Raw genomic sequence first — 26,032 nt, 5'->3', positions numbered from 1 at the left:
TTTGAATCTCTGTTGCTAGAATATAATTTCAAACTGCAATTTCATGAACCTACAAGGATAACCACAAAAACAAGTACTTGCATTGATAATTTTGCTTTCAATTTTAATGCCAAAAATGCTGCAGTTATTCATGATTTAAAATTATCTGACCACACTGCCCAAACTGTGACCATACCTGCGTTATATAAGAGGGTATTAGAATCATGGTATGTTTGGAAACGCGACATGAACAAGAATAATTTTAGTAAATTTAGAGAATGCATTAAAAAAATGTCTTTTAGTGATACATTTAGGGCAAATAATGTGGATGAAGCATTTACGGAATTTCATGACCTTATTACTCTCTTTTTTGAATTGTGCTTTCCATTAGTTAAAATAAAAATGTATAGCACGAAAAAGACAAAATGGCTAACACCAGGAATTAAGATTTCTGCAAAAGGTAAACGTTATAGGTATCAAAGATACATACATTCTCCCAATGAAAACCATAAGCAAAACTACAAAACATACGCAACTTTACTAAAGAAATGCATAGTAACTTCTCACAAAATAACAAATGCTCAATATGTTGAAAAATGTAATAATATTGTTAGAGGAACTTGGAATATCATCAAAGAAAATACCAGTAGCAAGGATTCACATAAAAGTATAGAATCAATACTAGTCAACAACAATTTAATTTCTTCACCTGACGAAATCGCTACTGCATTTAATAATAAATTTATTGATGAAATTAGTACCAACAGTAAAAATAGTATACAGGAAAATAAATATACAAGTAATGTTTTAAAATCTAGTATATATATGAAACCAACAGATCCATCCGAAATCTATAGAATCATCAAGAATCTACGGAACACAAATTCAGTAGGCTACGATAATATTCCAACTTCACTCATAAAAGAAAATGCTGACCTACTCATATACCCGCTAAACCATATTATTAACTTATCCATTAGAGATGGTTATTTTCCTAATAAACTTAAAGTAACAATAGTTAAACCAGTTCTTAAAAAAGGTAAATCTTCCGATATAGATAATTATAGACCGATTGCCCTTATCCCTGTGTTTTCGAAAATACTAGAAAAAATTGTTTACCATAGATTAATTGAATTCTTTAATAAATATAATATACTTACCAACGCACAATTTGGCTTTCGAGCAAATAAAACTACGGCTTTAGCTGTATACGAGCTTATAAAAATTGTCAGTACATGTAGAGATGACAGGATTCCTGTATCTGCTATCTTTATGGATATGTCCAAAGCCTTTGATCGAGTGTGTCATAAAAGGCTCCTGGACAAATTATATGCCTACGGAATACGAGGGAATTGCTACTCATGGCTAAAATCATATCTCGAAAACAGACACCATTGTACTGAAATTCAAGCACACTGCCAAAAAAGCAATACATTAAATTCCTACAGGTCTGAATATAAAAAAGTAATTTATGGAGTATCACAAGGTAGTATTCTTGGTCCATTGCTGTTTCTAATTTATATCAACGATTTACCGACTATAACAAAACATAAGATACTGCTTTTCGCTGATGATTGCTCCGTAATTATTCGTGGTGATGAGACTGAAAACTATGAGGCTGAAATAAATAATGTGTTTCATGACGTTAATGTTTGGATGGAAGCCAATAACCTTCAAGTCAACTTACAGAAAACTAAATTAATGGAGTTTTACTCACCACAGGGAAAAAACATCCAACCAAAAATAAGTTATAAGGGTTGTGAGCTAGAAAATGTTAACCAATCAAAATTCCTAGGCATAATTATTGATTCACATAGTAACTGGCATCACCATACGGAACATATTTTAAAAAAAATAGCCAAATTCATATACCCTCTACGACGACTAAAAAATATATCATCAGATCAAACTGCCCTACTCGCTTTCCACTCATATATAATGTCAAATCTGCGTTACGGACTAATAATGTGGGGAAACAGCAGCAATAAAGACAGAATTTTCAGATTACAAAAAAAATGCATTCGTTCCATTTACGGTATTAATCAAATGGAATCATGTAGACCTTACTTTATCGATAACAGAATACTTACTTTCCCATCACTCTACATATATGAAGTCTGCATATTTGTAAAAAATAATCCGGATTTGTTTCCCGTAAAAAAATCTACTACTCAAGCAATCAGAACCAAATATATGTACGACATAATACGCACTAACCATAAATCAGCACTCTTTTCAAAAAGCATTATATGCATGAGTATAAAGATATTCAATAAGCTTCCCACAGACCTTAAGAAACTGCCATCATTACCTTTCAAAAACAAACTGTTTGATTGGTTAGTCAAGCAATGCTTCTATAGCATAAATGACTTTTTACTAAGTTAGTAGGTAAATCACAATAATGTTAGTAATTAATAGTATGATAATAATGTAATAAGTAATTAATATTATGTTGTTGTTATATAATCATTATTATTAAGTAAAATTACATAATATGGCAATTTATATCACTTAATATCATGCTTTGTTTTTGTTAATAAATGTACTTTACATTGAATTTAGATCTAAGATAAGTACCTCACCAAATATTGTACGCCTTTGTAAGGCAGGATATGGAGAACATGACTCATTTACCTAAGACCTTTGTAGAACCCATAACCATACAATAAAATTTTTTTGATTTTTGATTTTGATATTTTGCGGTGATTGAGAGAATACTCATACACATACCTATCGCTAGACCCGCGCCAGACGGTTATGTCCTACTATGTTGGGAATGGTGCCCAGCCGCCAACGGTCTAAGATCTCCACTGCTTCGTGTAGACTGTGAAAAGATGCAAATGATGTGCCTGTTGAGTTTTGCTCGGGTATTTGTGTTTTAGAAACTCTGGATAGCTGGCCATCGTTATCAGCACGGGACATACGGACCAGTTATTCTGCATTATTTAAATTAGAGTTACACATTAACCTGAACGGTTGCCAATAAAGTAGGTTAAACAAACCATCCTCCTTAAACATAAGTACTTTATTCATATAAGAGTACGTTCGATTGAATTATATCACAAGATAAAACCCAGTTTGTTTCAAGCGGAAGGTTTTACAAAGCAACCGTTCCAACGATCTCCTATATAATAGTAGATTGTTAACCAAGGGATAAAAGGCACTCATTTCTGCCGAGGTAGTTTGGTGTTCGAACGCAGTGAGACCGCCAATATTCCGAGGCTTATGCCATTCACCCGAGTTAAGTACTCTACTTTTTATTTCGCATACGAGGAAAGTAAAATACATGTGTTTAAAAAAAAACATGGGTAAGTATATTTTTTTATAGCAATTGTTAAAAGTACTCAAGAGAGAGAGAACTCTATAGAGTTCAATTGAGCATGAAGGTAAAAGTATCATTATTTATGCAATGGGGAGTTAAATATCAATGGAAATTGTATAATAAATCCACGTAAAACCAAATTTCAATAGCTTTTTATAGCAGGGGTCACCAATTAGTTTCTTCAGGGGGTCTGGTTTTTAAAATAAAATGATCGCAGTCCGTTTCTAGTTGAGTTTAATAAACAAATGTAATGTACATCACAAAATAGATCGGCGATCCAGGTCCGGACCGCGGTCCGCCATTTGGTGACCCCTGTTTTAGTGTCCACAGAAGAGACGTCCATTTCCCGAATGTTTTTGACCCATAAAGGATCAGCGTTTTCTTATAGGTAACCCTGATATGTATGAAAAAAAAAGCATAAATACATTTCTGTTTTTAATCAAATTTTATAAAAAAATTATCAACAATCACATAACATTTGCTTAACTAGCCTCGAAAACACATTTTAAGAACAAAATTGGCACAAAATCAGGTGACCCGGATCCAGACAACGTTGACAGTTTTATTTTTTCAAACAAGACATTATCTATTAGTTGAATTTTAAATGAAATCATTTATTGTTAACGATGTCTGTCTAGGTAAAACATAGGTAACAAGTTTAGTAAGTTTCTGTAAATTGTATGATTATGTAAAAGTTACCACTCTTAAGGCAATAACTTAACCTAGGTTATTTATGGTCTCTGGTATAAAACAATTTATAGATAAAATAATGAAACTTTTTTTTTACTTATCTATGGCGTCATGCGATTGGTAAGTTCATATTTAAGTGGATAAAATATCAGGAACAAATATAACAAGTTTACTATAACATATTACAGGCAGTAACCTCTTTTGAAAGATTTTTGTTTTCCTCAGTCACTTGTCTCATACATTTATATATACATACGCATTGACCATTTTTATTGTCAAAATATTTATCTAACTTAAAATTAGTGGAAGAATAAAGTATGTAGTTACAATGAATACTTCTAAATAATAACAATGACTTTTGCATAAATTAATTACAATCATAATAATAATGAAAACTTCTAACAGACTATGGTCAGCAATTAACAAAAAACTTAACTACAGACTATAGGATTAGCGCAGCAGCCCGTCAAGTCGCGCGAAACACTTTCATATCGTCGCGTAATGATGGCCCCTATGACAGTTCATTTTGTATGAAATTGATGTCACATAAAATGCTTGCAGACATTTTTTGGTAGGTTAGGGGGTTAATAAATAAATATTAATAAATAATCTAGCACATTCTTACAAAAATTTACTAAGTCTTGCAGTAAGCTCAAGAAGCTTGTGTTGCGAGTACTCAGACAACTATATAGATAATATACAAATACTTAAATACATAGAAAACATCCATGACTCAGGAACAAATATCTGTGCTCATCGCACTAATAATGCCCTTACTGGGATTCGAACCCAAGACCATCGACCACTAGGCCAGACCGGTCGTCAACTTTATTCACATTTTTATACTTTTTATGTAACATTTAGATAGAGATAGAGAGATCGTTATTTGCACACCAGTATGATACATAGGTACATAAAGGACCCTGGAAAGGGTGTAGCAAAACATGTTGTTCACAATACAATATCTTACTTAGATAATAATTATTTAAAATTTATATAGGTAATAAAAAGACGGTAAAAACTTAGAAGTTTTGGGGGTTTCAAGCTTTTTTTATCGCGAATTTTCACTGCTTATTCATAATTGTGGTAAATGTTTGTCATGTCATGCTGTATTTCAAATTTAAATACAACATGACATTTGAAATTTTCAATAAATATTAGAGATTAAAAAAAATGGCAACTAAAATATATGTAAAACTAGACAGGTTGAAAAATCATTGTGTATATTAGAACGTATTGATTTTATAAAAATAAGCACAGAAGAATGTTGAGATCAGTATTTTCTGGACCTACATCTCCATAATGACATGCAACTGGTGAGCACAAAAACGGAAGCCCTCTTATACATTGCTTCGGGCTCGAGCGCCATCTTGATACTTGGCCTCATTTTTGTTGGATTATTTTTTTTTGTTTTTTGCTCATTAATATTGTTTAAAGTGTAATATCGGTTACTTTACAATGTAGTGTGCAGTGAATGGAGAATTTATCTTGAAACGCGTACTAACCGTACAATTTTAGTCGTATTTAAAGCTCCTAATCCTTGATACTGGCGAAATAGTCCCACTGGACTGAAGCCATAATTTTAAAATAATGAATGAAATTATACGTTGGATGAACTGTCACAGGGACCACCATTAGACGCGAGAGGTATAGTTTCTTTCGCACACTATGATTGAGAAATTAGTATTATACAGGCGCGCGACTCGAGTTGCGCAGTCGGCAGTACTAGACCCTCTATACTTCCATGATTTCTAAAACAATTTCTGGTAATGTCTTTCCCATCACGGAACCATGCTGTTTCGGACCTTTGGGAGACGTACGCGGAGCCGAAGCCAACAAGTAGAGGCCCCTTTGACACTTTAATAAAATGAACTAGGCTATTTGGTGAAAGCGATGGACTAAATGCTGGGCGAATGGGATATGAAACCGGACGCCTGCCCAATAAAATGGTATACAATTTTACTTCCGGCACACGGTGACTCGCCCCCACGAGATGGCCCCCACTAAAAGCGACATCTAGAATGGCTCAAGGGCAACACCGGTGTGAGGGCTGAGAGTAGAGAGGTGTCACTGGACTTTAAACTTATAGCCAACTCGCAACTTATGTCCCCACATCTTTGGTAAGGTTATCATTGTATTAACTAAAATCAGGTAGAATAAGTACCGTTTATACATATTGCTTTAAGAAAAAAAGTTCTTATCACAATTATTTAATGTCTTAAATACTACGTGTATGAGCAATTAAAATATGAGGTATGAGTAATAAATTACACAGGGTGTATCAAGAAAGAACCCAACCAACTTTACATGGCTACAGTAAAAGCATTATGGGTATAATTTATTTCTTAAAATTTTCATGCGAGACTTTCACCTCGAGACGAAAAACCCAGGTTAGCAAGATCAACAGAGTAAAGTGTATCGACGGAGCAGCTGAACAGAGCAGCCGTCTCTTTTGAACCGGCTTGTTCACATTTTGCCTTCCTTCCTAAGCTAAACAGCGCTATCACATGAACAAATCATTTATTTTGGAAAATTAAATTGTCAGCTACAGAAACTATAACGTGCTGGAAAGTTATTTTGAGATAGTTTTTCACTTATTTGACAAGGCTGTTAAGCGCACTACCGTTAGTCAATTTGAAAGCGATCGAATCTGAAATTAACATAGATAAGTACCTATTATTCTAATTAAATAAATATTCACTTATTTAAATAATCGGAAAATATATAAGTAACGTATGAGTAGTCGGCAAAAGAGCGGACTATCCGCTTTCGACTCTTATTTAATATAATAAGTTTCAAATGAGATGAAAACGGTTCCTTTGCCAACTGTACATGGAAGTAACTAAGTACCTATGTATTAAACACTGAGTTGACAGATAGACAGACGTAGGGTCACTCAAGACAAAACTAACTTCATACCAAGCCTCTCGCCGCTCGACCTCGAGTTGAGAATGTGTGCGAGTCGCGCGTGAAGCGTGAACACGAGAAAATCAACATGTCATGAAGTCATACTTTAGTCTTAGAGACGGAATACATTTTTGACTTCGAAAAATGGTTCATAAGTTCTGACACGTACCTTACTGGGGGCTTACGGCGAAACACAAACATCAAAATCATGCTCATATGCCTCTCTATCAATCTTCGCATATTCGAGCGATAGAGATGCAGATAACTTAAGAATAAGAATTTCGATTTTCGTGTTTCTCAGTAGGCTCTCTGCCTAACCGCCAACTTGCCGCTTGCCGCCTTGATGTATCAATCAATGTCATAGTGAAACCTTATTAACTGTTTAAGTTAAGGCATAGTATTTATAAGTTTCTCTATGGCTATATATATGTGCTAATGCTGCACTCTGGCGGCAGAAGATTGCAGTAATACCCCCTGTTGCTGCTATTTAAAAAAGTTGCGATTGGTCAATAATATTTCGATTTACTAAAATAACAATCTGTATGTCAAATCTCTTGCGCGGCATTACAATATTTGTCACTGTCTACATGCGCGCTGTAGATGCCTTTCCATATATTTCCTGTGGGGTAATTTTTGAGCTCTATACTTAGTTGTTTTTTAGCATTAGTAAAATGGTGATTTTTTTTTCATGAAAAACACTTTTCTCAGTAAAAAAGATACGTCAAGATTGTTTACCCTTTATCTAATGTTAAAAAAAATGAAGTATATGAAGACTTATATTTGCAAGGTGCGAAGTCGTCGGAAGGGGAATTGGCGCTGATTGTCACAAACACACGTAATCTTATGAATGTCTCACATTAATGCTAGCTGCAGCAGTTTGAATAAATTTTACTCCATAAGATTTAACGTAGAAAAGCCCACAAGAAGAGGGCAGCACCCGTCGTGCATCTAGCGAATAGTCATTCTAGTTCGTTGTAGGCTGCAGCGACCCTATTTCTGCCCGTCTTTCAACTCTATGGAATTAAACTATAATCACTGCTTTACTAAATACATGTTATATTGAACAAGTTGATGAAGTTAAACAAAAAATAGGCATAATGCGGGTTCGTAACATAGCCTAGCTAACTAACTGTCGGTAGGGTAGTTATGACTTATATAAACTATTCAAGACAACAGCTATAAAAATTAAAATTTAACATGATTTCAAATTAACAATAGGTAATATCGATTACACATTAATCAATTAACTATATTAAGGCACATAGGTTAGTTAAATTGTCTTTGCCTCATATAACCCTTTAATGTTTTCTATGGGCGATGTTTTATTGTTTATACTAAGTATTGCTCTATGTCTCTATGATATAACATTGGCGACCATTCAAAAAAGAATATTTTTATGTATATGTCAGTCAAGAAATACTCTACAAAAAACACGGCAATGGATTTTTCTAAATAAACCCAATAACATAATTAGGTAACTTCTAAATCAAGTATAATAACCGGCCAAGAGCATGTCGGGCCACGCTCATTGTAGGGTTCCGTAGTTACTCTTCCGCCACAATAAACTAAACTGGAGCTTAAAGTATAGTAAATTGTTAACCAAGGGATGAAACGGTACCTTTCACCCGAGTTAAGCAAATAGGCAAATTTGCATAATCAGTACCTAATTAAAGTAAGTCTTTTTACTATGAAGGGAAAACTTTTTGCGATAACTCAAAAACAGCTAAACTGATCATGTCCGCTATAGTTTTCATTTAATGTCTTTCTTAAGCTCTACTTCCACGATTTTTTTCATATTTTTTGGACCTATGGTTCAAAAGTTAGAGGGGGGGGACACATTTTTTTTTTCTTTCGGAGCGATTATCTCCGAATATATTCACTTTATCAAAAAATGTTTATATTAATTAGTTTTGAAAGACCTTTCCAACGATACCCCACACTCTAGGGTTGAAGCGAAAAAAAAAATCACCCCCACTTTACGTGTAGGGGAGGTACCCTAAAAAAAATTTAATTTTTAGATTTTATTGTACGACTTTGTCGGCTTTATTGATTTATATATCCATGCCAAATTTCAGCTTTCTAGCACTAACGACCACGGAGCAAAGCCTCGGACAGACAGACAGACAGACAGACAGACGGACATGGCGAAACTATAAGGGTTCCGTTTTATGCCATTTGGCTACGGAACCCTAAAAATGGCGCCACAAACAGAGGAATTACCAAGCTGTCTAACTTTCGATGCAATTTGTTGTATTACGAGTTTGTCGAGATACCATATACGCTACATGTCTAAGGATATAGTAGCGTTATTAAGTAATATGAACAAATAGATAAACCTTATAAAACATGCAGTCTTTTTATCTTGGGTCTAAGACTTTTACATACTTATTTAATCTTGAAATATTTATTCAACATATTACCAGCTTCTTTTACAGTGTACTGATGGTAAAACCATTTTTTATGGTCCTATAGTCTTTTTCAAACTCAAAGCGTAGGCTGACACATGTCAAAAAGCAATTATAGGATTGTGACAATGCAAATTAGTAATGATTTTTTACGATTCTCGATTAAATCTGCCATAAGGCCATATAATCGATTCTATTGGTGATGATTTATATTTTTAAGTAAACATTCCTTCACAATTGGACATGTCTTATACGATTTAAAACGAGCGGAATCGATTCGGTCGATAAGTAGAATCAAACTCTATTGTCATTGAGTTCCGTTTTACATAATGAAATTCAACAACATTTTAATTCATCTTTTTTTTGCCTACATTGTGTCCCACTGTGTCTTCCGCCACTCGTTACGGTTTTGTGGACGCTCCCGCCAGTCGCCACAAAATGAGTCCAGGTCGTCTCGTCATCTCGTTTTTAATCTTAATAAGTATTTTTTTTTTACATAATAATATATAGTTTGGTGATTTGTGTCTATTATAATGAAATATTCGAAGCTACATAGAATATATACATGTATTTTTATATTGGGATCCAAGTTATTTTTGATAAAACAGGATTGGTCTGAAACGTCAATGGCATAGAATGAAAAAAATTCAAATGTCACCCTACCCTTTTGAAAAAGACTATAAAACCCTAGTTCATGACGTCGTTGATAGATGACGGAAGGCATAGAATGGCATATCACACTATTAGCTATAATTGTAAGTAAAATCAGTACCCTTAAAACCTTCCTAGTCATTGTTCCTCCGAAGTGGGCTCGGCGGACAGTATGGGCGTGGTCTCGGGCGAGAGCAGCAGTCTTCTTATTAGTACTATGATGCCTGATACTATCAGAAGGAGTCCCAGGCCCTGCAAATAAATATTGATATTTATAGGTACGATATGTTTAACTTACAACAGAGTGCTCCCCTGGATTGCATTCAGTTAAGCTGTTGCCACAAATTTTTTAGAATGGGCTTTTCACGAGTGATGCAGACCTGCCGAAACAATATGCCCGGGTCGGTTCTGAAAGCGGGCAGAGGCCTGAAATGTAATAAAACTTTCAGCAACGTGTAGAGCACGTATGGAACGCTGTATCACAGGTTGAGCGCCTTCAGCGCCAAGAGCGGTCAGGAGTGATGCGGACCTGCCGGAACAACATACTCCGTCCGGTTCGAGCAAGTAGGTAGCAGCCGGAAATGTAACAACACTTACAGTCAACGTGTAAAGCGCGTAGGGAACGCCGTAACGCAGGTTGAGCGCCATCCGCGCCAGTCTCGCGTACTCGGGCGTGATGTGGACCTCCTGCCGGAACCAGAACATCGGCACCAGCGTGTCCGGGTCCGGCAACTGGTTGTTAAGGCTACAAATAATGGACAAATATCAGCAAAAACTTGTATGAAAATATTTAAATGAGACATAATTTTTACAAGGTTTTATTTAGTTTCACCTGTCCCGTTGTCTGTCTCTATCTGTCTGTCAAATCTTGTAGAGGCTTTTGTAATTTGAGATGAACAATTATAAATTACATATCATGAATATCACACGCAAGATAATATATACTTTTAATAATGTTAAAAACTTCATGTTATGTTTAATCATTTTAAATAAAAATGCACAACATTAACTAAACGTCATTTATAAGGCTTAGTAAATAATAATTTCAAATTTTAGTTATGAGAGAGAATGATTAACAAAGTGGTATCATTTTTCAACCTTAGTCGACAAAATCTATATTTACAGAAAAAAATACGTACAAAATTCGTTGCTGGCAGTTTACTACAGTTGTGCGGGTACAATTATGCATACATACAGTTAACTGCATTTATCTTTAAGCATTTAATTGTTGAAACCTATTACTATTAGTGCAAAAACCTGCCCTAAAAAGTAGAATGTCCCAGTTCCACTTCACCTTAAAACTTTTGAGAGCATACGTTGGTACCTTAACAAACAAAATCAATAATGTGTAATACTCGTACGTGTCATTCATGATTCCCATTCTGTTCTTCATTAGCAGTTACTTTTCTCAATTTTACTTCTTAAGGGGCTCTCTGGCTTCAACGACCTTCGATCTGAATCCCTTAGTTTTCTAATATTTTTGTAGATTATCGTATTAACAGTAACGGCTTTAACACATTCACTACCAAGAACACGCTAGGTGTGTTAATTTTGTATTGAAAATGGGCTGCATGACATTGAAAGTGTTAAGCAATATCGTATCCCATATCTACTTCAAAGTTAATTGTCTTCGAGATATTTGGCATCAAAGTTGAACGATTTTAGGCCAAAAAACTGGTTATCTAGCCATAACTTTGTGTTAATTAGTTTAAAATTAAATCTCTGACCAGTTTTTAGAGACGTCAAAGAAGAACCCAAATATGTAGATTTCATATGCAAGGAGTTTATTTAGTAATGAATAATATAAATACATAGGTCATACTGAGCAACTTTTACTACGGGACCAAGCCCGACAACGCGAAAAAAAATTGGCTGTTTCATACATTTTGGCTGTCTGACCTTGACATTTTCTATGGGGAAGTAATTTTTTTCCTGCAATTTCGGGGTTGCTCCTATAGTAAAAGATGTTCAGTATGACCTATAAATACAGCCCGTAAATGATTGCAGGTGACTAAATAAACACCCTGTATGTAAGATCCTTCACAGCAATCAAGTAACGAAAAAAGTGTTTGTTTTAGACAATGTTTAAAAAATCATAAAAAAATAAGTATCCATTTCTTTAAAAATCCGGCAGACCAGAATGGAGATAAGATTTAAAAAACGATAGCAGTTTCTCTTGTAATTCTATCTGTAGTACAAATGTAGGAGTAACGACTCAAAACTTGTCAAAAATCGATGAAAACCGCAGGGAGCCCCTTAATGTAAATATTTTTATTTGTTGACGAAAATAGTAAAATCGCCATAGGTGTTCTAATAAGGTTAAAGGAGTTTCCCTATTTTCTCATGGAAGCCCATGTGTGTTTAGAATCATATGCAGCAATAATGGAGGGATTTGGAAATGCAACTCTCCTAGCTGACGCAACCAGGATTCATGATGGACTAATATGTTGATCTATTCTATAGCTCAGTGGACATTTGCTACGGTATACCCATGGACATCTGCCAGTCTAGTCGTACTCTTTTTATGTTTTTTCATAGTATGTGAAGTGCAAGTTACCTGACTAGGTTTACATGGCGGACTAGCATGCTGATCTGCAGCTGAGCGGCGACTTGAAGCGGCATGCCCGTGAGCATCTCTAACGCCAGTCTGAAGTTATGTTCACTGTTGACAACAAATAATTAAACATGATCAGAGCACAAATAAATAATACTCTTGAAGAGTCTACAAAGTAAGCAGTTTACGGACGAGTCGGTTGGTCGACTGTCGATCAGAGAGCAAAAAAATTGCTGCTTTTAAACATTGTCTCCCAGCTGTACAAATAGTCGATACCATTTGTTACGACTATTTTTTGTCACGTTTCCGGGGCAGGCGCGTAAGAATAATGAGATAGGCTAGGGTACTGACTCGGTGGGCTGCAAGCCCTCGATCTTGCTGGGGTAGTAGGGGTCGGCGTGCAGGAAGTGCGGCAGCGACACGACGGCGGGCGCGCCGTAGCGGCACGCCGACACGTTGAGCGCGCCGGGCGGCAGGCAGTCCGCGTCGCGCCGCGCCGAGCAGTAGCACGCCTGGAAACTACCTTTTTTCAAAAAAGGACGGCAAAGTCGACTAAAAATAGGTAGCGAAGTGCGTAGTTTATGGTTGTCTTCCTCGCGTTGTCCTGAAATTTTTGCCACGGCTCATTGGAGCCTGGGGTCCGCTTGACAACTAATCCCCAGAATTGGCGTAGGCACTAGTTTTTACGAAAGCGACTGCCATCTGACCTTCCAACCCGGAGGGTAACCTAGGCCTTGTTGGGTTTAGTCCGGTTTCCTCACGATGTTTTCCTTCACCGAAAAGCGACTGGTAAATATCTAATGATATTTTGTACATAAGTTCCGAAAAACTCATTGGCACGAGCCGGGGTTTGAACCCACGACCTCCGGATTGAAAGTCGCACGATCTTACCGCTAGGCTGGTGGCGCTTCAGATTATGGTCAGTCAAAATATAAAAATCAATATAGAAACTGTAATGTTGCACGCTAATTCCATCATTTGTCGAGTTTTAAACTTTAAAAAAAAGTTTAAATGGCCATATCCAATGAAGGCATAGGTCCATCAAACAGATGATCAGTAACTTATTATCATAATGTTTGTACCGTGACTATTTAGCTGTCCCAAATAGGTTGGCGTATTTTCGGCAGAAAAATACACTTCTGTTTTAAAAAAAAAAGGAACGTTGCTTTTGTAAAATATTCCTATTAGATTTATATTTATTGTATAATTTTTGAGAAAAGCACTATCTATGACTCGGCTGGAAGGCTGTTTGCTGGCTTCGGATTCAATTAAACGGACTCCCAAAGTCGTCCATTTAAAACGAATCCTCAACCAGCAAGTATTAGCTACATCCGAACCTCGATAATGTTACTGTTACATTTTAAATTTGAAATGGATTTTGATTATCAATGCTGACCCAATAATGCGGCCGTGGCTTGAGTCCCCAGTTGAGGGTTAACTTCATCGTTCACGTAACGAAGCGTGAACCCTACCTACCCAACTTTTTTGTAAATTATGTACTGTAAGGAGACGTTAAAGAAAGGGACGAGGATGAACACGTTGTTTGCTAACCCGAAGGATATTTAGACATCTTTTGGTTTAGTAGTTACAGTCTTGCTATATATAATATGAATGACAGAGTTACGAGTGGAAGCCTGGTATTTTCTCAAGTGTAGACCACGATGACTGTTTGATTTTTAGTACAACGAGCCGCAAAAGTACATGGCCACTTTAAATGAATTGCAATCATCATGCACCCACGCAATTTTAAAACTTGTTGTACTTACTATGATAGTACATTGCTTATAATACCTACCGTGCTAGGGTAGTTATACCCGTTGTCGAACAGGGACCGGTTGGCGGCGTACTGAACTCCGTCTATGCCTGCCACGTGCACCTCCTTGTCCATACCCAAGGTCAGATACCTGGAAATATACCAAGTTACCAACAAATATTATATGTAGTATGAGATTACTGAAATGATTTTTAGGCCTTACTTCTTTTATGCGAGCGATCTGCAGCTTCCGTATTAGCCACGTGGCAAAGCAACAATTTCAATTAAAAAGCAACTGTATCGTGATAGTATTAAGGTTCAAATCTATGTAATAATATGAGCGCTCGCCTACACTGAGGTGGTCGATCGTCCTACATTACCAAAACATGTTATCTCGTATGAGCTGTTACATAGATTTGAATATTAATACTATAACGATACAGTTGCTTTTCAAACGACATTGTTGCTTTGTCACCACACGGGACCGCTCGCATAAAAGAAACAATGGTTTTTGTTTAACAGATTAGAGTCTTAGGCGTAAAAAATATCACAATTTTTTTACAAAAAAATTAATTATCTGATAATCAAACAAGTGTGGTTTCTGTAGTTGTACCGTAAACCGACGCATATATCAAAATCTAACGATATTAACCCTACTACGAGTACTAACTATTTTTGAACGTTTCCATTTATCTCCAAAACGAATCAATCTATTTCGATACGATTTCCTGTAAAGGATCTTTGATCTAAACACGCGGTAGCCAAGTTCAAAGAAAAAGGAATTGGCCACGCAGCAACCGTGTGTAATATTACACGAAACATTAACTACTTTTGACCCCTTCAGAACTTGAAACCTATTTAACCTATACGTAAAAACTGGCGTAAAGATTTTCTATATAGCAAAGAACTTGGCACCCACTCAGATCTCAACTCTTGTCGGAGAGTCAACAACGACACATAATTTTGATACCTATTACACTTGGCTCTCATTTCACATATTTTTTGTTTTTGTTGGGATATGTTAGTTGCGCGATGGTTCTTAGATGAGCGTTATGGTTTTACTTGTCTAGATCCCGTTTCAATAACATTTGCTTGTTTTAATTTTTATTATTTGGAGGTATTTTAGGGCAAACAATGCAAGGGCTAACCGACAGCCCCTTCGTTTTATTTATAACCTATCGTTACTACTTTATTTCTAGTAGTAGTAAAAAAACAGCCCTTTCTGCTAATAGATGGTTCCGTGAAACTAGGTTTTAGCCATTAATATTCTTAGCATTCTTATCACAACTTATGCTAACCGACGCAGCAATAAAGGTCTCCGCTTTGAAATTAAAACATTAATTATTAGCTTGTCATTCTCTTTCATAATCACATGCAATGTTTTTTTATCATGTCTGGATCTGGATTACAAACATTTATAAATTCATATAGTATCAGATAATATATGTACTATGTACGACTGGAGTGCAGCAGATAAGGACAGGTCAAGTCCGCATTTTCTTTCTGTAATCCCTTTACGTATTTCCGATATATAAAAATAATAAGTTTAAGTCTATTCATATCTATCGATGTAGTGAATCGACGCACTATTATCTCACGTTGATACAATAGTAATCTTAATCACTAGAATTGTTATCTAGGCACTAATGTAGTTTTTGTTCGATGTTAAGGCCATTAGAAATATTGGGATAATAGTGTCAAGACTATGATATAGGTATTGCACCGTAAACAGAAGCCCACAACAACAATACATGACACTTTTAACGCCTTTTGAAATACAGAAGTCTAATATTTATCTCATTTTTTTACTTGTGGGGATATGGGTTTTTATTCCGGATTCCGGAGGCAAATCCGCCATAACTGTACACATTATGTCCTAACAACAGCATATATACTCTCAGTTGTCATTCTCGAGAACATTCTCCGTTTACAATGGGAATTATTCTCGAGCAGGAACGTTTCCCATACAAAGCGGAGATCATTCTCGAGAACGGTACAACTCTAATTACAGTTGCCAAGATACAGCCTTTTAAAGGTCTGAAGGCCGGATGTGTTTAGACTTAGTAGATGATCTCGACATCTGACATCTTTCAGCACTCTAATCGGCACTCTCAAAAAGCACAGAATACTCACGTGCATATATCAGGCGCGAACACCTGGACCTCGGGCTGTCCGAGCTCCGGCGCCCACAGCTCCCCGCTGGAGCCCCGCACCTCCCCGCACTCGTCACAGTACACGGTGCGGTTGGAGTACTTCCATTTCTCGATGTTGCCTAGCTGCATGAAGTCCTCTGCGCCGGTGTTCATGAGGAATATGCCGTCGTATTCCATAGAGCCGTTACGCTGTAAAAGAAAAGTATGTGGAACTAAGTGTGGGATTGTCCAATAATATATATTTTCTCCAATATGCTTGTTCACTTTAGTGTAGCAAAAATAGTGTGGGTAGTTCTTCTTTATGGACAACTCAAATTAACAAAAAAAAATTCATTATTGTCCTGTTTCAGCGGACGGAATAGTACATTACGATTTTACGATACAAGTGTGAAAAGTAGGAAATTCACAACGAGTGGCGATAAATTAAAACACGACCGAAGGGAGTGTTTTAAACCGACATGAGTTGCGAATTACCTTTTCGCACGTTTATTGTACAACGTTTTACAGAACTTATGGCCCTGTAAATTTCCGATATACTCGCATATAGTGCTAGTTACCGCACTAAGGTGGTAAATTAGCGCCATATGAACTGTAATGTTCAATACTGTATTGTTTTTTACGTTTTATAAATATGTGCCCACTAAGAATAATCAATGCAAATAGCCGATTATTAGAGACGCATCTATACGGATCAGCAGTCATTTCAAGCTATAGGATATTATTTCCTCGCATGTTTGGAGAAAAGCACTATTCGCATCGTCCAACAAAATCGAAAGTCATCCACGAATTGCCATTTCCCAGTCTGCAATAATGTTCTATTACTCGTACCTATTATTTATTTTATTTTAACTGTATTAAACATTTTACAAAGTAAATCACAACCCAGGCCTCTAAACCTTACACCACACCTTTTTTTAATACTACGTCGGTGGCAAACAAGCATACGGCCCTCCTGATGGTAAGCAGTCTCTGTAGCCTATGTACGCCTGCAAATCCAGAGGAGTTACATGCGCGTTGCCGACCCTAACACTTCTCACCCTCGTTGAGGTCTGGCAACCTTACTCACCGACAGGAACACAACACTATGAGGAGGGTCTAGTGTTATTTGGCTGTGGTTTTCTGTAAGGTGGAGGTACTCAGTTGGGCTCTGCTCTAGATCTGGAATGACATCCGCTGTTCTGTGCCCTACCACACAAAGCGAGATGACATTCACAGTGCCCATACCTCTCTTACCCATACCTAGATAGAGGCTACTTCAATGTCTCCAACTGACCTTACTTTGATCAAGTTTTTAGTTCACCTCACCGTATCCATGAAATATTACATCGTTAAATTTAAATCGATAATTCTATTTCCTATTCCTACTACCTACCAATATTCAAATATAGCAATACGCAAACAAGTGATAAATATGATCGATAGTTATTATGGGGATTATCACTGATGTGATGCTTATCCTCGTCACAGCAGCTTACCTAAGAGCCTATAAAAGAATCACCGAGAAAATACTTTAAAATCTATGTATATATGAAAAAAATGTCAAAACGAATTAGGTCAAAGAACCTCATGGTCCCCATATAAGGTACGGAACCCATCGTCATGAGCCCATTTTAACCAGTTTAATCACGATCGCAGCGTAACAGCTGATCGATTAGTATCGATCAGCTGTTACGGTGCTATTTGGTAACCATTACGTGTTGGTTACTCAGCGATTACGCTAACGTTCCATAACGCACGCCGCATTCTTCAGTGGACGCTTTCGCTTCTTGAATAACCTATTTATTGGTATTTAGTTTAGGAACGTAATGAGAGCGACATAGTTAAACTAAAATTTAGGGCATTCACTAATACAAATAAATTACGTATAAAAGACTGGTTTATCTATAATATTACAATAAAAATAAAAAAATTGCACAAGAAAGGACACAGAAAAAGTATACAGCGGTTGTTTTTAAGAGTTGGTGCATAACTAGATTGACAACAGTTTTTCCAGGAGTCCCCGCACTACACCGTGTCCAATAAGTTCGAATACAGTTATGATCCTTAATAAAATAAATTTACGCGTAGTTTATGTTATGAAAATTATATTAAATGAAAGCCACATTTATATACAATATTTACAACAAATGTTTTGGAATAACTCCACCTTTAACTTTTTTTACAAGTTTCAAACGTTTCTCAAAAGAGTCGCAAGCGGCACGCACCGCATCCATCGGCATATCGTCCCATATTTGCATGATAACCTTTTTAAAATGGCTCAGGTTTGCGACTTTATAATTATTTAGTTTCGAGAGCATGTATGACCATACGAAATAATCTAGTACGTTTAAATCTGGAGAACTTGGTGGCCATTCAGTTTTCGGCAAAAAATCGGTCAAATTAGCCTTGCACCAAGCTTGAACAGCGTTTGCCGTATGCGACGGAGCTCCGTCTTGTTGGGAAACATAATAATCGTCTGCAAACATATTTTTTAAATTTGGAGCAACATTTTTCTCCAAAACCTCCGATTTATAGTATGCCGCATTGATTTTGACGCCTTTATCAATAAAAACTAGAGGCAGTTTGCCCCTCTTACAAAGAGCACCCCAAACCATCACTGATGGTGAGCTCTGGAACCTAGGCACATTCTTTTCATACTCTGGAATGTCTTCTATCCGTGCTGCCCACAACCGGTCGTTCTGGGCGTTATGAGGCTGCTCTAACACAAAGAGTTTCTCGTCTGAGAAAACAAATTCGTCACCTGCGTGCCAAGAAAGTATGGTGCTACATCTTTCTACTCTCTTTTTCTTGGTTGCATCTGAAATGCCATGTACTTTTCGTTTTTTATAAGCATGACATCCAAGATCTTTTTTCAATATATTATGTACAGATCCCCTGGAAATTTTCAGATCAGCAGCTAATTTTCTAATAGATCGGTGTTTTTTCCGCCGAATTCGCTCTCTTATAGCCTTTACCACTTTTTCAGTTCTAGCTGAGCGGGGCCGACCGGATCTTTTCCTGTCCTCTGTAGAAGAGATCTCTTTATACCTTTTTATAGTAGTATAAACCAGATTCCGTTTAATTCCATGCGGTTGTAACGCCTTGAATATAGCACATGGCCTGTCGCCTTTAAGGAATTTTCTAATAATTTCTTCACTAACGTACTTCATCGTGTATTCAAGCCAAACTAAAAATACGTGACTCATGAAATTATAGTACTATGTTTATGTCAATATACTTTTTAAATTAAAATAAGAATTTTATATCCAGCGATCCGTATGTCTATACAGCAAGTGCTAAAAGTTTGTATTCGAACTTATTGGACACGGTGTATGTCATGCAAGTCAACGAAAAACGAAAATTTATTTTTATATAATAAATATGACATTCAGGTTTATACCTAAGTTGATACATGCAGTTTCTAATGCTTCTTTCTTTATAACTTCGGTTCTATACTAATCTTTTAGTCTAGTTCATTTTATATAATTAATAAAGTTAATGTTAAACAATTCTTAGGAGTAATGTCTCAGTTTCGCTATAATCAAGTGACAACAACCAGTTGAAGAGTAACCTTTTGGCTACATGCACAGTGCAATTAATTAATTCGCTCTGAAACTTTACGGCCATGTTGTAAATCGAAGAGCAGAGGAAGTCGCCAAAACGTCTCCCAAAAGCAGAGTTAACCCTCGGAACAGGCAACTTGAATACGCGTTTAGATAGTAATTTCGAATAATATTCGGATTTAGCAGGACTTTACTGGATGATAACATCAAACAGTTGCCTCTAAAACTGTTTAATGGGAAACTAAAAGCATGGCTCATACCAAAGGCCTTCTATACCATCGAGGAATATATCTCATCTTTTGACTGAGGTAGGTGATATTATATTCTAATATAGGTCTTGACTTGACTATAATTCTTTAAACTTAGTTTTATGCTGATGCTGGTGTTGGAACATGGGCAATTTTGTATGGAGCTTGGCCCCAAAACCAACACAGCTGAAGGTTAGGGCGTTAAATAAGTCTTCAAATCTACTTCATTTAATTCCATAGACACTAAGCGGAATTCTATTGCAGAACTAAGATATTTGTGTTTTAGTCAAAATGTCATCACCCTAATTACCTACGCAATAGAGTCCATGTAAGTAAAGCCATTGCTGCAGGGTAGATGTTTGCGCACCGCTGGGAGCGCGGCAAGCCATTCGCCGCGCTCGCCCAGCGAACGACTGTATTGCCTGGGTAATAAGGGTGATGACATTTTGACTAAAATACAAATATCTCAGTTCTGCAATGGAATTCCGCTTGGTGCCCATAGAATTCAATGGAGTAAATATAAATACCTATTTAATAGCCCAAATCTCATGTTTAGTTGGTTTTGGGTTCATTTTGACGCATGGTCCTTTGTGTTATGTATAATGTTGTCTGATCATCTGTTATATGATATTTCATGGAAAATAAAGTTATTTGTACGGTTACGGCGTGATCTCCGGTCTGATGGGTCGAAGCCTGTAAAGTTTTATGGCAGGACTTTTAAACCACTGGGACGCGCCCCTCTAAGAAGGCTTGGCAAAAGGGCATGGAAGAAGGGGGAAATTTTACTAACAATGAGAACCTATAAAACCACGAAGCTCAAAGGCAGAAACGAACACGATTTACTAACGGGAGTAAGAAACAAATGTAATAGGTACAGTGCATTGTCCGCAACCCTCTTTCCTAGTACAAAAACAGGAATTGTTTGCCAACTTCTTCCGCGATTTACTAAGCATTTTACTTAAACGAAAAGGCATACATATTTCATGAAGAATTGTAAAGCGAAATACTTATTAAGTTCTTCGTGTTTTTCCACAACGGACTTGAAGAATTATTGTGCAGTAAACTATTAATAGGTAAATCTCACGGTCTATTTATTTATCTCGTAACCCAAAAAATTCCGACGTTTTTGTATCTAATAGGCCATATTGAACACTCACTATTGCTATACTTAACCATGAAATCGTGGAATGAATTAGTATCATCTAATACTCAATCTAGTAGAGTCTAAAATAATATCTACCGAATGTTTCTTTGGAACAGCTTCTTTTGACCCGGTAGTTAGGTAAGGTATTTATTGCAATGTACCTATTTAGTGCAAAAATGACCTACAGGCCAATATCTAATATTTTACTTCTTGCAAAGTACATATATATCGTATTCGTTTCTCTTTGTTACTCCTATGACAAATGCATTGTTCGTGAATGAATGTCATTGGAAATTGGCAAGAGGATGATTTCACGGAATTACCTCACGCCACGAGTCTCAATTGTTCAATGACACGAATACTATCAAGGTCAATACCAACTACACAGAGATTAGATTAACTTTTTCTACGCATGAATTAGCATAATTTTACAAAGGTGACCTTAGTGAATACTAAATACAGTGAAGTTTTTATCAAAAATGCGGAATCATAGATATGAATCATATGAACGTGCTGCAGTTGAAAATGATAACTAATAATGACTAGTAGGTACCTACGAGGGCTGAGTGATAAGTCTGGTAAAAATTAAACAAGGAAAGTAGATATGTTCAAAGTACCTTTAAAGAATTATTTATTTTTCAACGTAGTCTCCTCCGAGCTTAATGTATGCAATGCAACGGAGCGCTGGTGGCCTAGCGGTAAGAGCGTACGACTTGCAATCCGGAGGTCGCGGGTTCACACCCCGGCTCGTACACATCGTGAGGAAACCGGACTAATCCCAATAAGGCCTAGTTAACCCTCTGGGTTAGAAGGTCAGATGGCAGTCGCTTTCATAAAAACTAGTGCCTACGCCAATTCTCGGGATCAGCTGCCAAGCGGACAACGCGAGGAAGTTTTCTCAAACCTTTTCCGTTTTCTTTCAATCAATCAATCAATCAATCAAATATTTATTGATAAAATATAAGTATTTTACATGTCAACACTTTACAGCTAATGGGATTACACATATTATTATTTATCTAATTAAAACATTACTTATCTAGGGTACATCATTATCTTGAGCTAATCAAAATTTTTAATTTAATTTCATTTAATTTAATTTATAATTTATAATTTTTTCTTGATTAGAAAGAAATCTTTTTCCGCCTAACCATTTTTTTTAGGTTTGCAAACAGGGCATAATCGCAGGGGGCCTAATTTGATAAATACCGCGGGTCTGGAACCACTTCGTAACGTAACTCGTGCAATTTCACCATAGCCACTGCGTTATTTATTTATTTAAACTTTATTTCACGATATAAAATTGTACAAATGGCGGACTTAATGCCTTAAGTAAGGCATTCTCTACCAGTCAACCATTGGGTCAAACAGAAACTTGTAGTTAGTATATACGATATTCGCTTTTTTGATGTTTGCAAGAAAATAACCATTTTTTTCATAGCTGTCAAAATTAAAAAAGTAATTAACAGATCGGCTGAGCCCTCTAAAATGTTGCACTACAAACAAACAAAATGAAAATTGTAACATTTCTTACTATAAGTAACCAATTTTTTTACCAGACTTATCATTATCACTCCGCTCTCGTATATAGCGTTAATGAGTCTAATACTCTCATATTGAACTAACGCGAATTTTGCGTTATACAGTCTGCAGCAGAAGTAGCTGATGGGCCAGGCTAGAAGCTCATAGGGATATTCAAATTCAGATTTATTAATGCCCCTACGATTGATTTTATTAGAATTTTTAATAATTATAGGAGGTAAATACATTAAAATTTTTGTATGAAATCTGATTTCCCTCCAAATTTTCATAATAATACAAAAATCGAAAAAAATCAAACGTAGGGGCATAGATATTGTTAATACATATCAAATTATATAAAAATATGTTCCAAAATATTAATATCCAGAGAGGAAAATAGAGACTTCGTTTGTATGGAGAATCAGCCGTCCTCTTTCCTCTTAATAGGTACTCGTATTAGTGAGATTCATAAAAGAGCAACATTTTGTACATATAATATTTGGTAATTATTTAGTAACGATACACGGTATTTATAAGCAAAATTGGTGTTTCTTGACCCATTTTACGCGTTGTCGCAATTTATAAATCATTATCAATAAATACTTAACATGAGTCGGTATTAATTTATTAAAATAAAAGATTGCACATTGTTCTTATTCAGGCAAAGTTAATAATTTATCATTGATGCACAAAAGGCTTTTGTTTTCAAAATCATATTACCTTGAATTAATCAGCAAGAATATACCTACAAGAGAGTACTACCCAGCGTGAAAAGTCAAATAAATTAAAGCTGCAAACCTCTTACAAACCTCTGTTAAAATTTGTCTCTTTCTAACAAACAAAAATGTCAAAATGATGGATCAACGGTTTGTTAGATTTAACATACGTCTATGTATAAATAATAGTATATTATTGCAGAGGCCGGCCGGGAAAAGGCAATTCGTAGACGAGTTTCGATTTTCCGACAAAGAAGACGAATCCACGAATTGCTGTCCCTGCCGAGGCATATATAGTGCTTTTCTCCAAACATGCGAGAAAATTAGGTATAATAATCATAATTTAAACATGAACCAGCACTCAAATCGAACCTTCACATCAAAAACGTCAAAAACATTTTCCCTCTTTAATTATTTTTTAAAGTTAAAGGCACAACTATTCTGCCATTCACAATTCAATATTCGCTCATTCAATGTAAGCTGTATTTGCACGCATGAGATCCTTAAAAAAATATAAAAGTTATATAGTCTTTGATTTTATTACGCAATATTCGCACGATATTACACGACGATCTTACACGACACGACTCTATCCTATAGCTTGAAATGACGCTGACCGGATCGTGTAGACGCAGCCTGCGGCTATATTAATTGGCTGTTTGCGTTTGTCTTAGTGGATACATGTTTTTAAAAAGTAAAAAACAATACAGTAATAACTTTCCCGTCCGCTAAAACAAGACAATAATGGTTTGATTTTTTTTAATTTGAGTTTGACCATAACGAAGAAATTCCCGTACTATTTTTGCTACAATAAGGTGAACATTTCCGAGCATATTGGAGAAAAATAAATAAATATAATAAGTAGGGCATTCTTACACAAATTGACTAAGCCCCACAGTAAGCTCAAGAAGCTTGTGTTGTGGATACTCAGACATCGATATATATAATATACAAATACTTAAATACATAAAAAACACCCATGCCTCAGGAACAAATATCTGTGCTCATCATACAAATAAATGCCCTCACCGGGATTCGAACCCAGGACCATCGGCTTCATAGGCAGGGTCACTACCCACTAGGCCAGACCGGTCGTCATGTATAACGACATTAACTCGTGGAGCGCCTTAGTATCACACGTGTGACACTAACTCAATTTGGGCCGTAGCGACTCAGCATCCGACGTGTGTGATGTGCGAGCATACGTTGCGAGGGATGTGTAAGTTAAGAACCAATAGAATCACTACACGCTGAGCGAGGAAAAAAGTGATTCTATTGGTTCTTAACCAACACACCCCTCACTACGCATCCTCGCACAACTCTGGTGGAAACGCAGCCTTAGGTGGATGTCAATGGTGGTGAGGCCGATTACCATTCAAAAGATGGTGTAATTTCGCACAACTTTCAGTTTTTCACCATTTATGACAAAAACCAAATAAATTTATAAGATGTGTAGGTATATATTTGCGAAACAAGTAAACGTCTACATATACCGAAATCAATTTGCAATCATGATTTAATTTAAGTAACCAAGAACTATGTGATACGTAAACGAAAATAAGTTTCTTTTATCTTAACTTATTCTTGCTGTGTCAGAGCCCTTGAGACCTACTTACAGAATAAAATTTTGATTTTAATTTCCATCATGTTATTCTTATCTAATCTGTAACAATAGGCCAATCATATTATTATTATTTTTTTTAATAATAAATTCCACGTAAGCTGCAAATCCTTTTAATGAAATATTTTTCAAAAGTAAAGATAGGCCCGTTTATATAACTCCAACCCAACATTCTCGTTTTGGGGTGCCTCGGTGGAATACTCTCAACGCGATTGGTTGATGAGTTCGCATCATGTGCGCGGTTGGTCGCAACTAGTTGCGTTGGACTGCACGCTTGGTTCGCATTTGTGCTCAGCGGTATGACTGACACCGCTGTGCTGACACCATTCGTGATGCCGTCTTTACAAAGCAATATATACCTAAGTCAATGCTTATAATGTGTAATAATGTCCTATAATATTTATTTATTTAATACCTTCATTTGGTCATAAATGCGTGCAATCCGAGTTTCAATCCCAGGAGGAGTGCATAAATCAATGCTTTTTTTTTCAGTTTTTTGCTTGTAGCTCTAAAACGGTACACGTCCGACGGAAAATTTCATTCTGTTCAATATCAAAGATGGTTAAATTTAAATTCGGCATGAATCATCTAAAACTTCAAATTCGGTTCAGTAGTACGGCCTAAAATTAAATTAATAGTTAGATACCGGGATTTTTTTTTTGTATATTTAATTGCAAACTTTTATTGTTATTAAATAAGAAACACCAGTGTTTGATACACCAAACCTTGCTAGTGGTGCCATTGTAAATGATGGTGAGTTTTTTCTACATCAAGGGGTTTGGCAATCAAAGAAATAATTTATCTCCTAAGGCTCCCAAAATATATG

General features: G+C 36.2%; 1 protein-coding gene across 1 annotated transcript in view; it reads right to left on the bottom strand.

Annotated features, from left to right (window-relative positions):
• Positions 1 to 3,723: 3,723 nt before the first annotated feature.
• The window catches only part of LOC133515543 (protein croquemort-like), a 41,617-nt gene continuing 19,308 nt past the window's right edge, over positions 3,724 to 26,032 (bottom strand). The window contains exons 6-11 of the mRNA XM_061848094.1: positions 16,395 to 16,603; positions 14,304 to 14,412; positions 12,860 to 13,020; positions 12,512 to 12,616; positions 10,552 to 10,699; positions 3,724 to 10,206 (exon numbers count right to left, since the gene is read on the bottom strand). Coding sequence (XP_061704078.1) covers positions 10,093 to 10,206; positions 10,552 to 10,699; positions 12,512 to 12,616; positions 12,860 to 13,020; positions 14,304 to 14,412; positions 16,395 to 16,603 — 846 coding nt within the window. The 3' untranslated portion in view covers positions 3,724 to 10,092. The remainder of the gene's footprint in view (positions 10,207 to 10,551; positions 10,700 to 12,511; positions 12,617 to 12,859; positions 13,021 to 14,303; positions 14,413 to 16,394; positions 16,604 to 26,032) is intronic.

This window comes from Cydia pomonella, chromosome 2 (genome assembly GCF_033807575.1).
Source record: "Cydia pomonella isolate Wapato2018A chromosome 2, ilCydPomo1, whole genome shotgun sequence".
Taxonomy (NCBI): Eukaryota; Metazoa; Arthropoda; class Insecta; order Lepidoptera; family Tortricidae; genus Cydia; species Cydia pomonella.
Note: the sequence above shows the minus strand (reverse complement) of the source record. Positions and strands in the feature narration are given on the sequence as shown.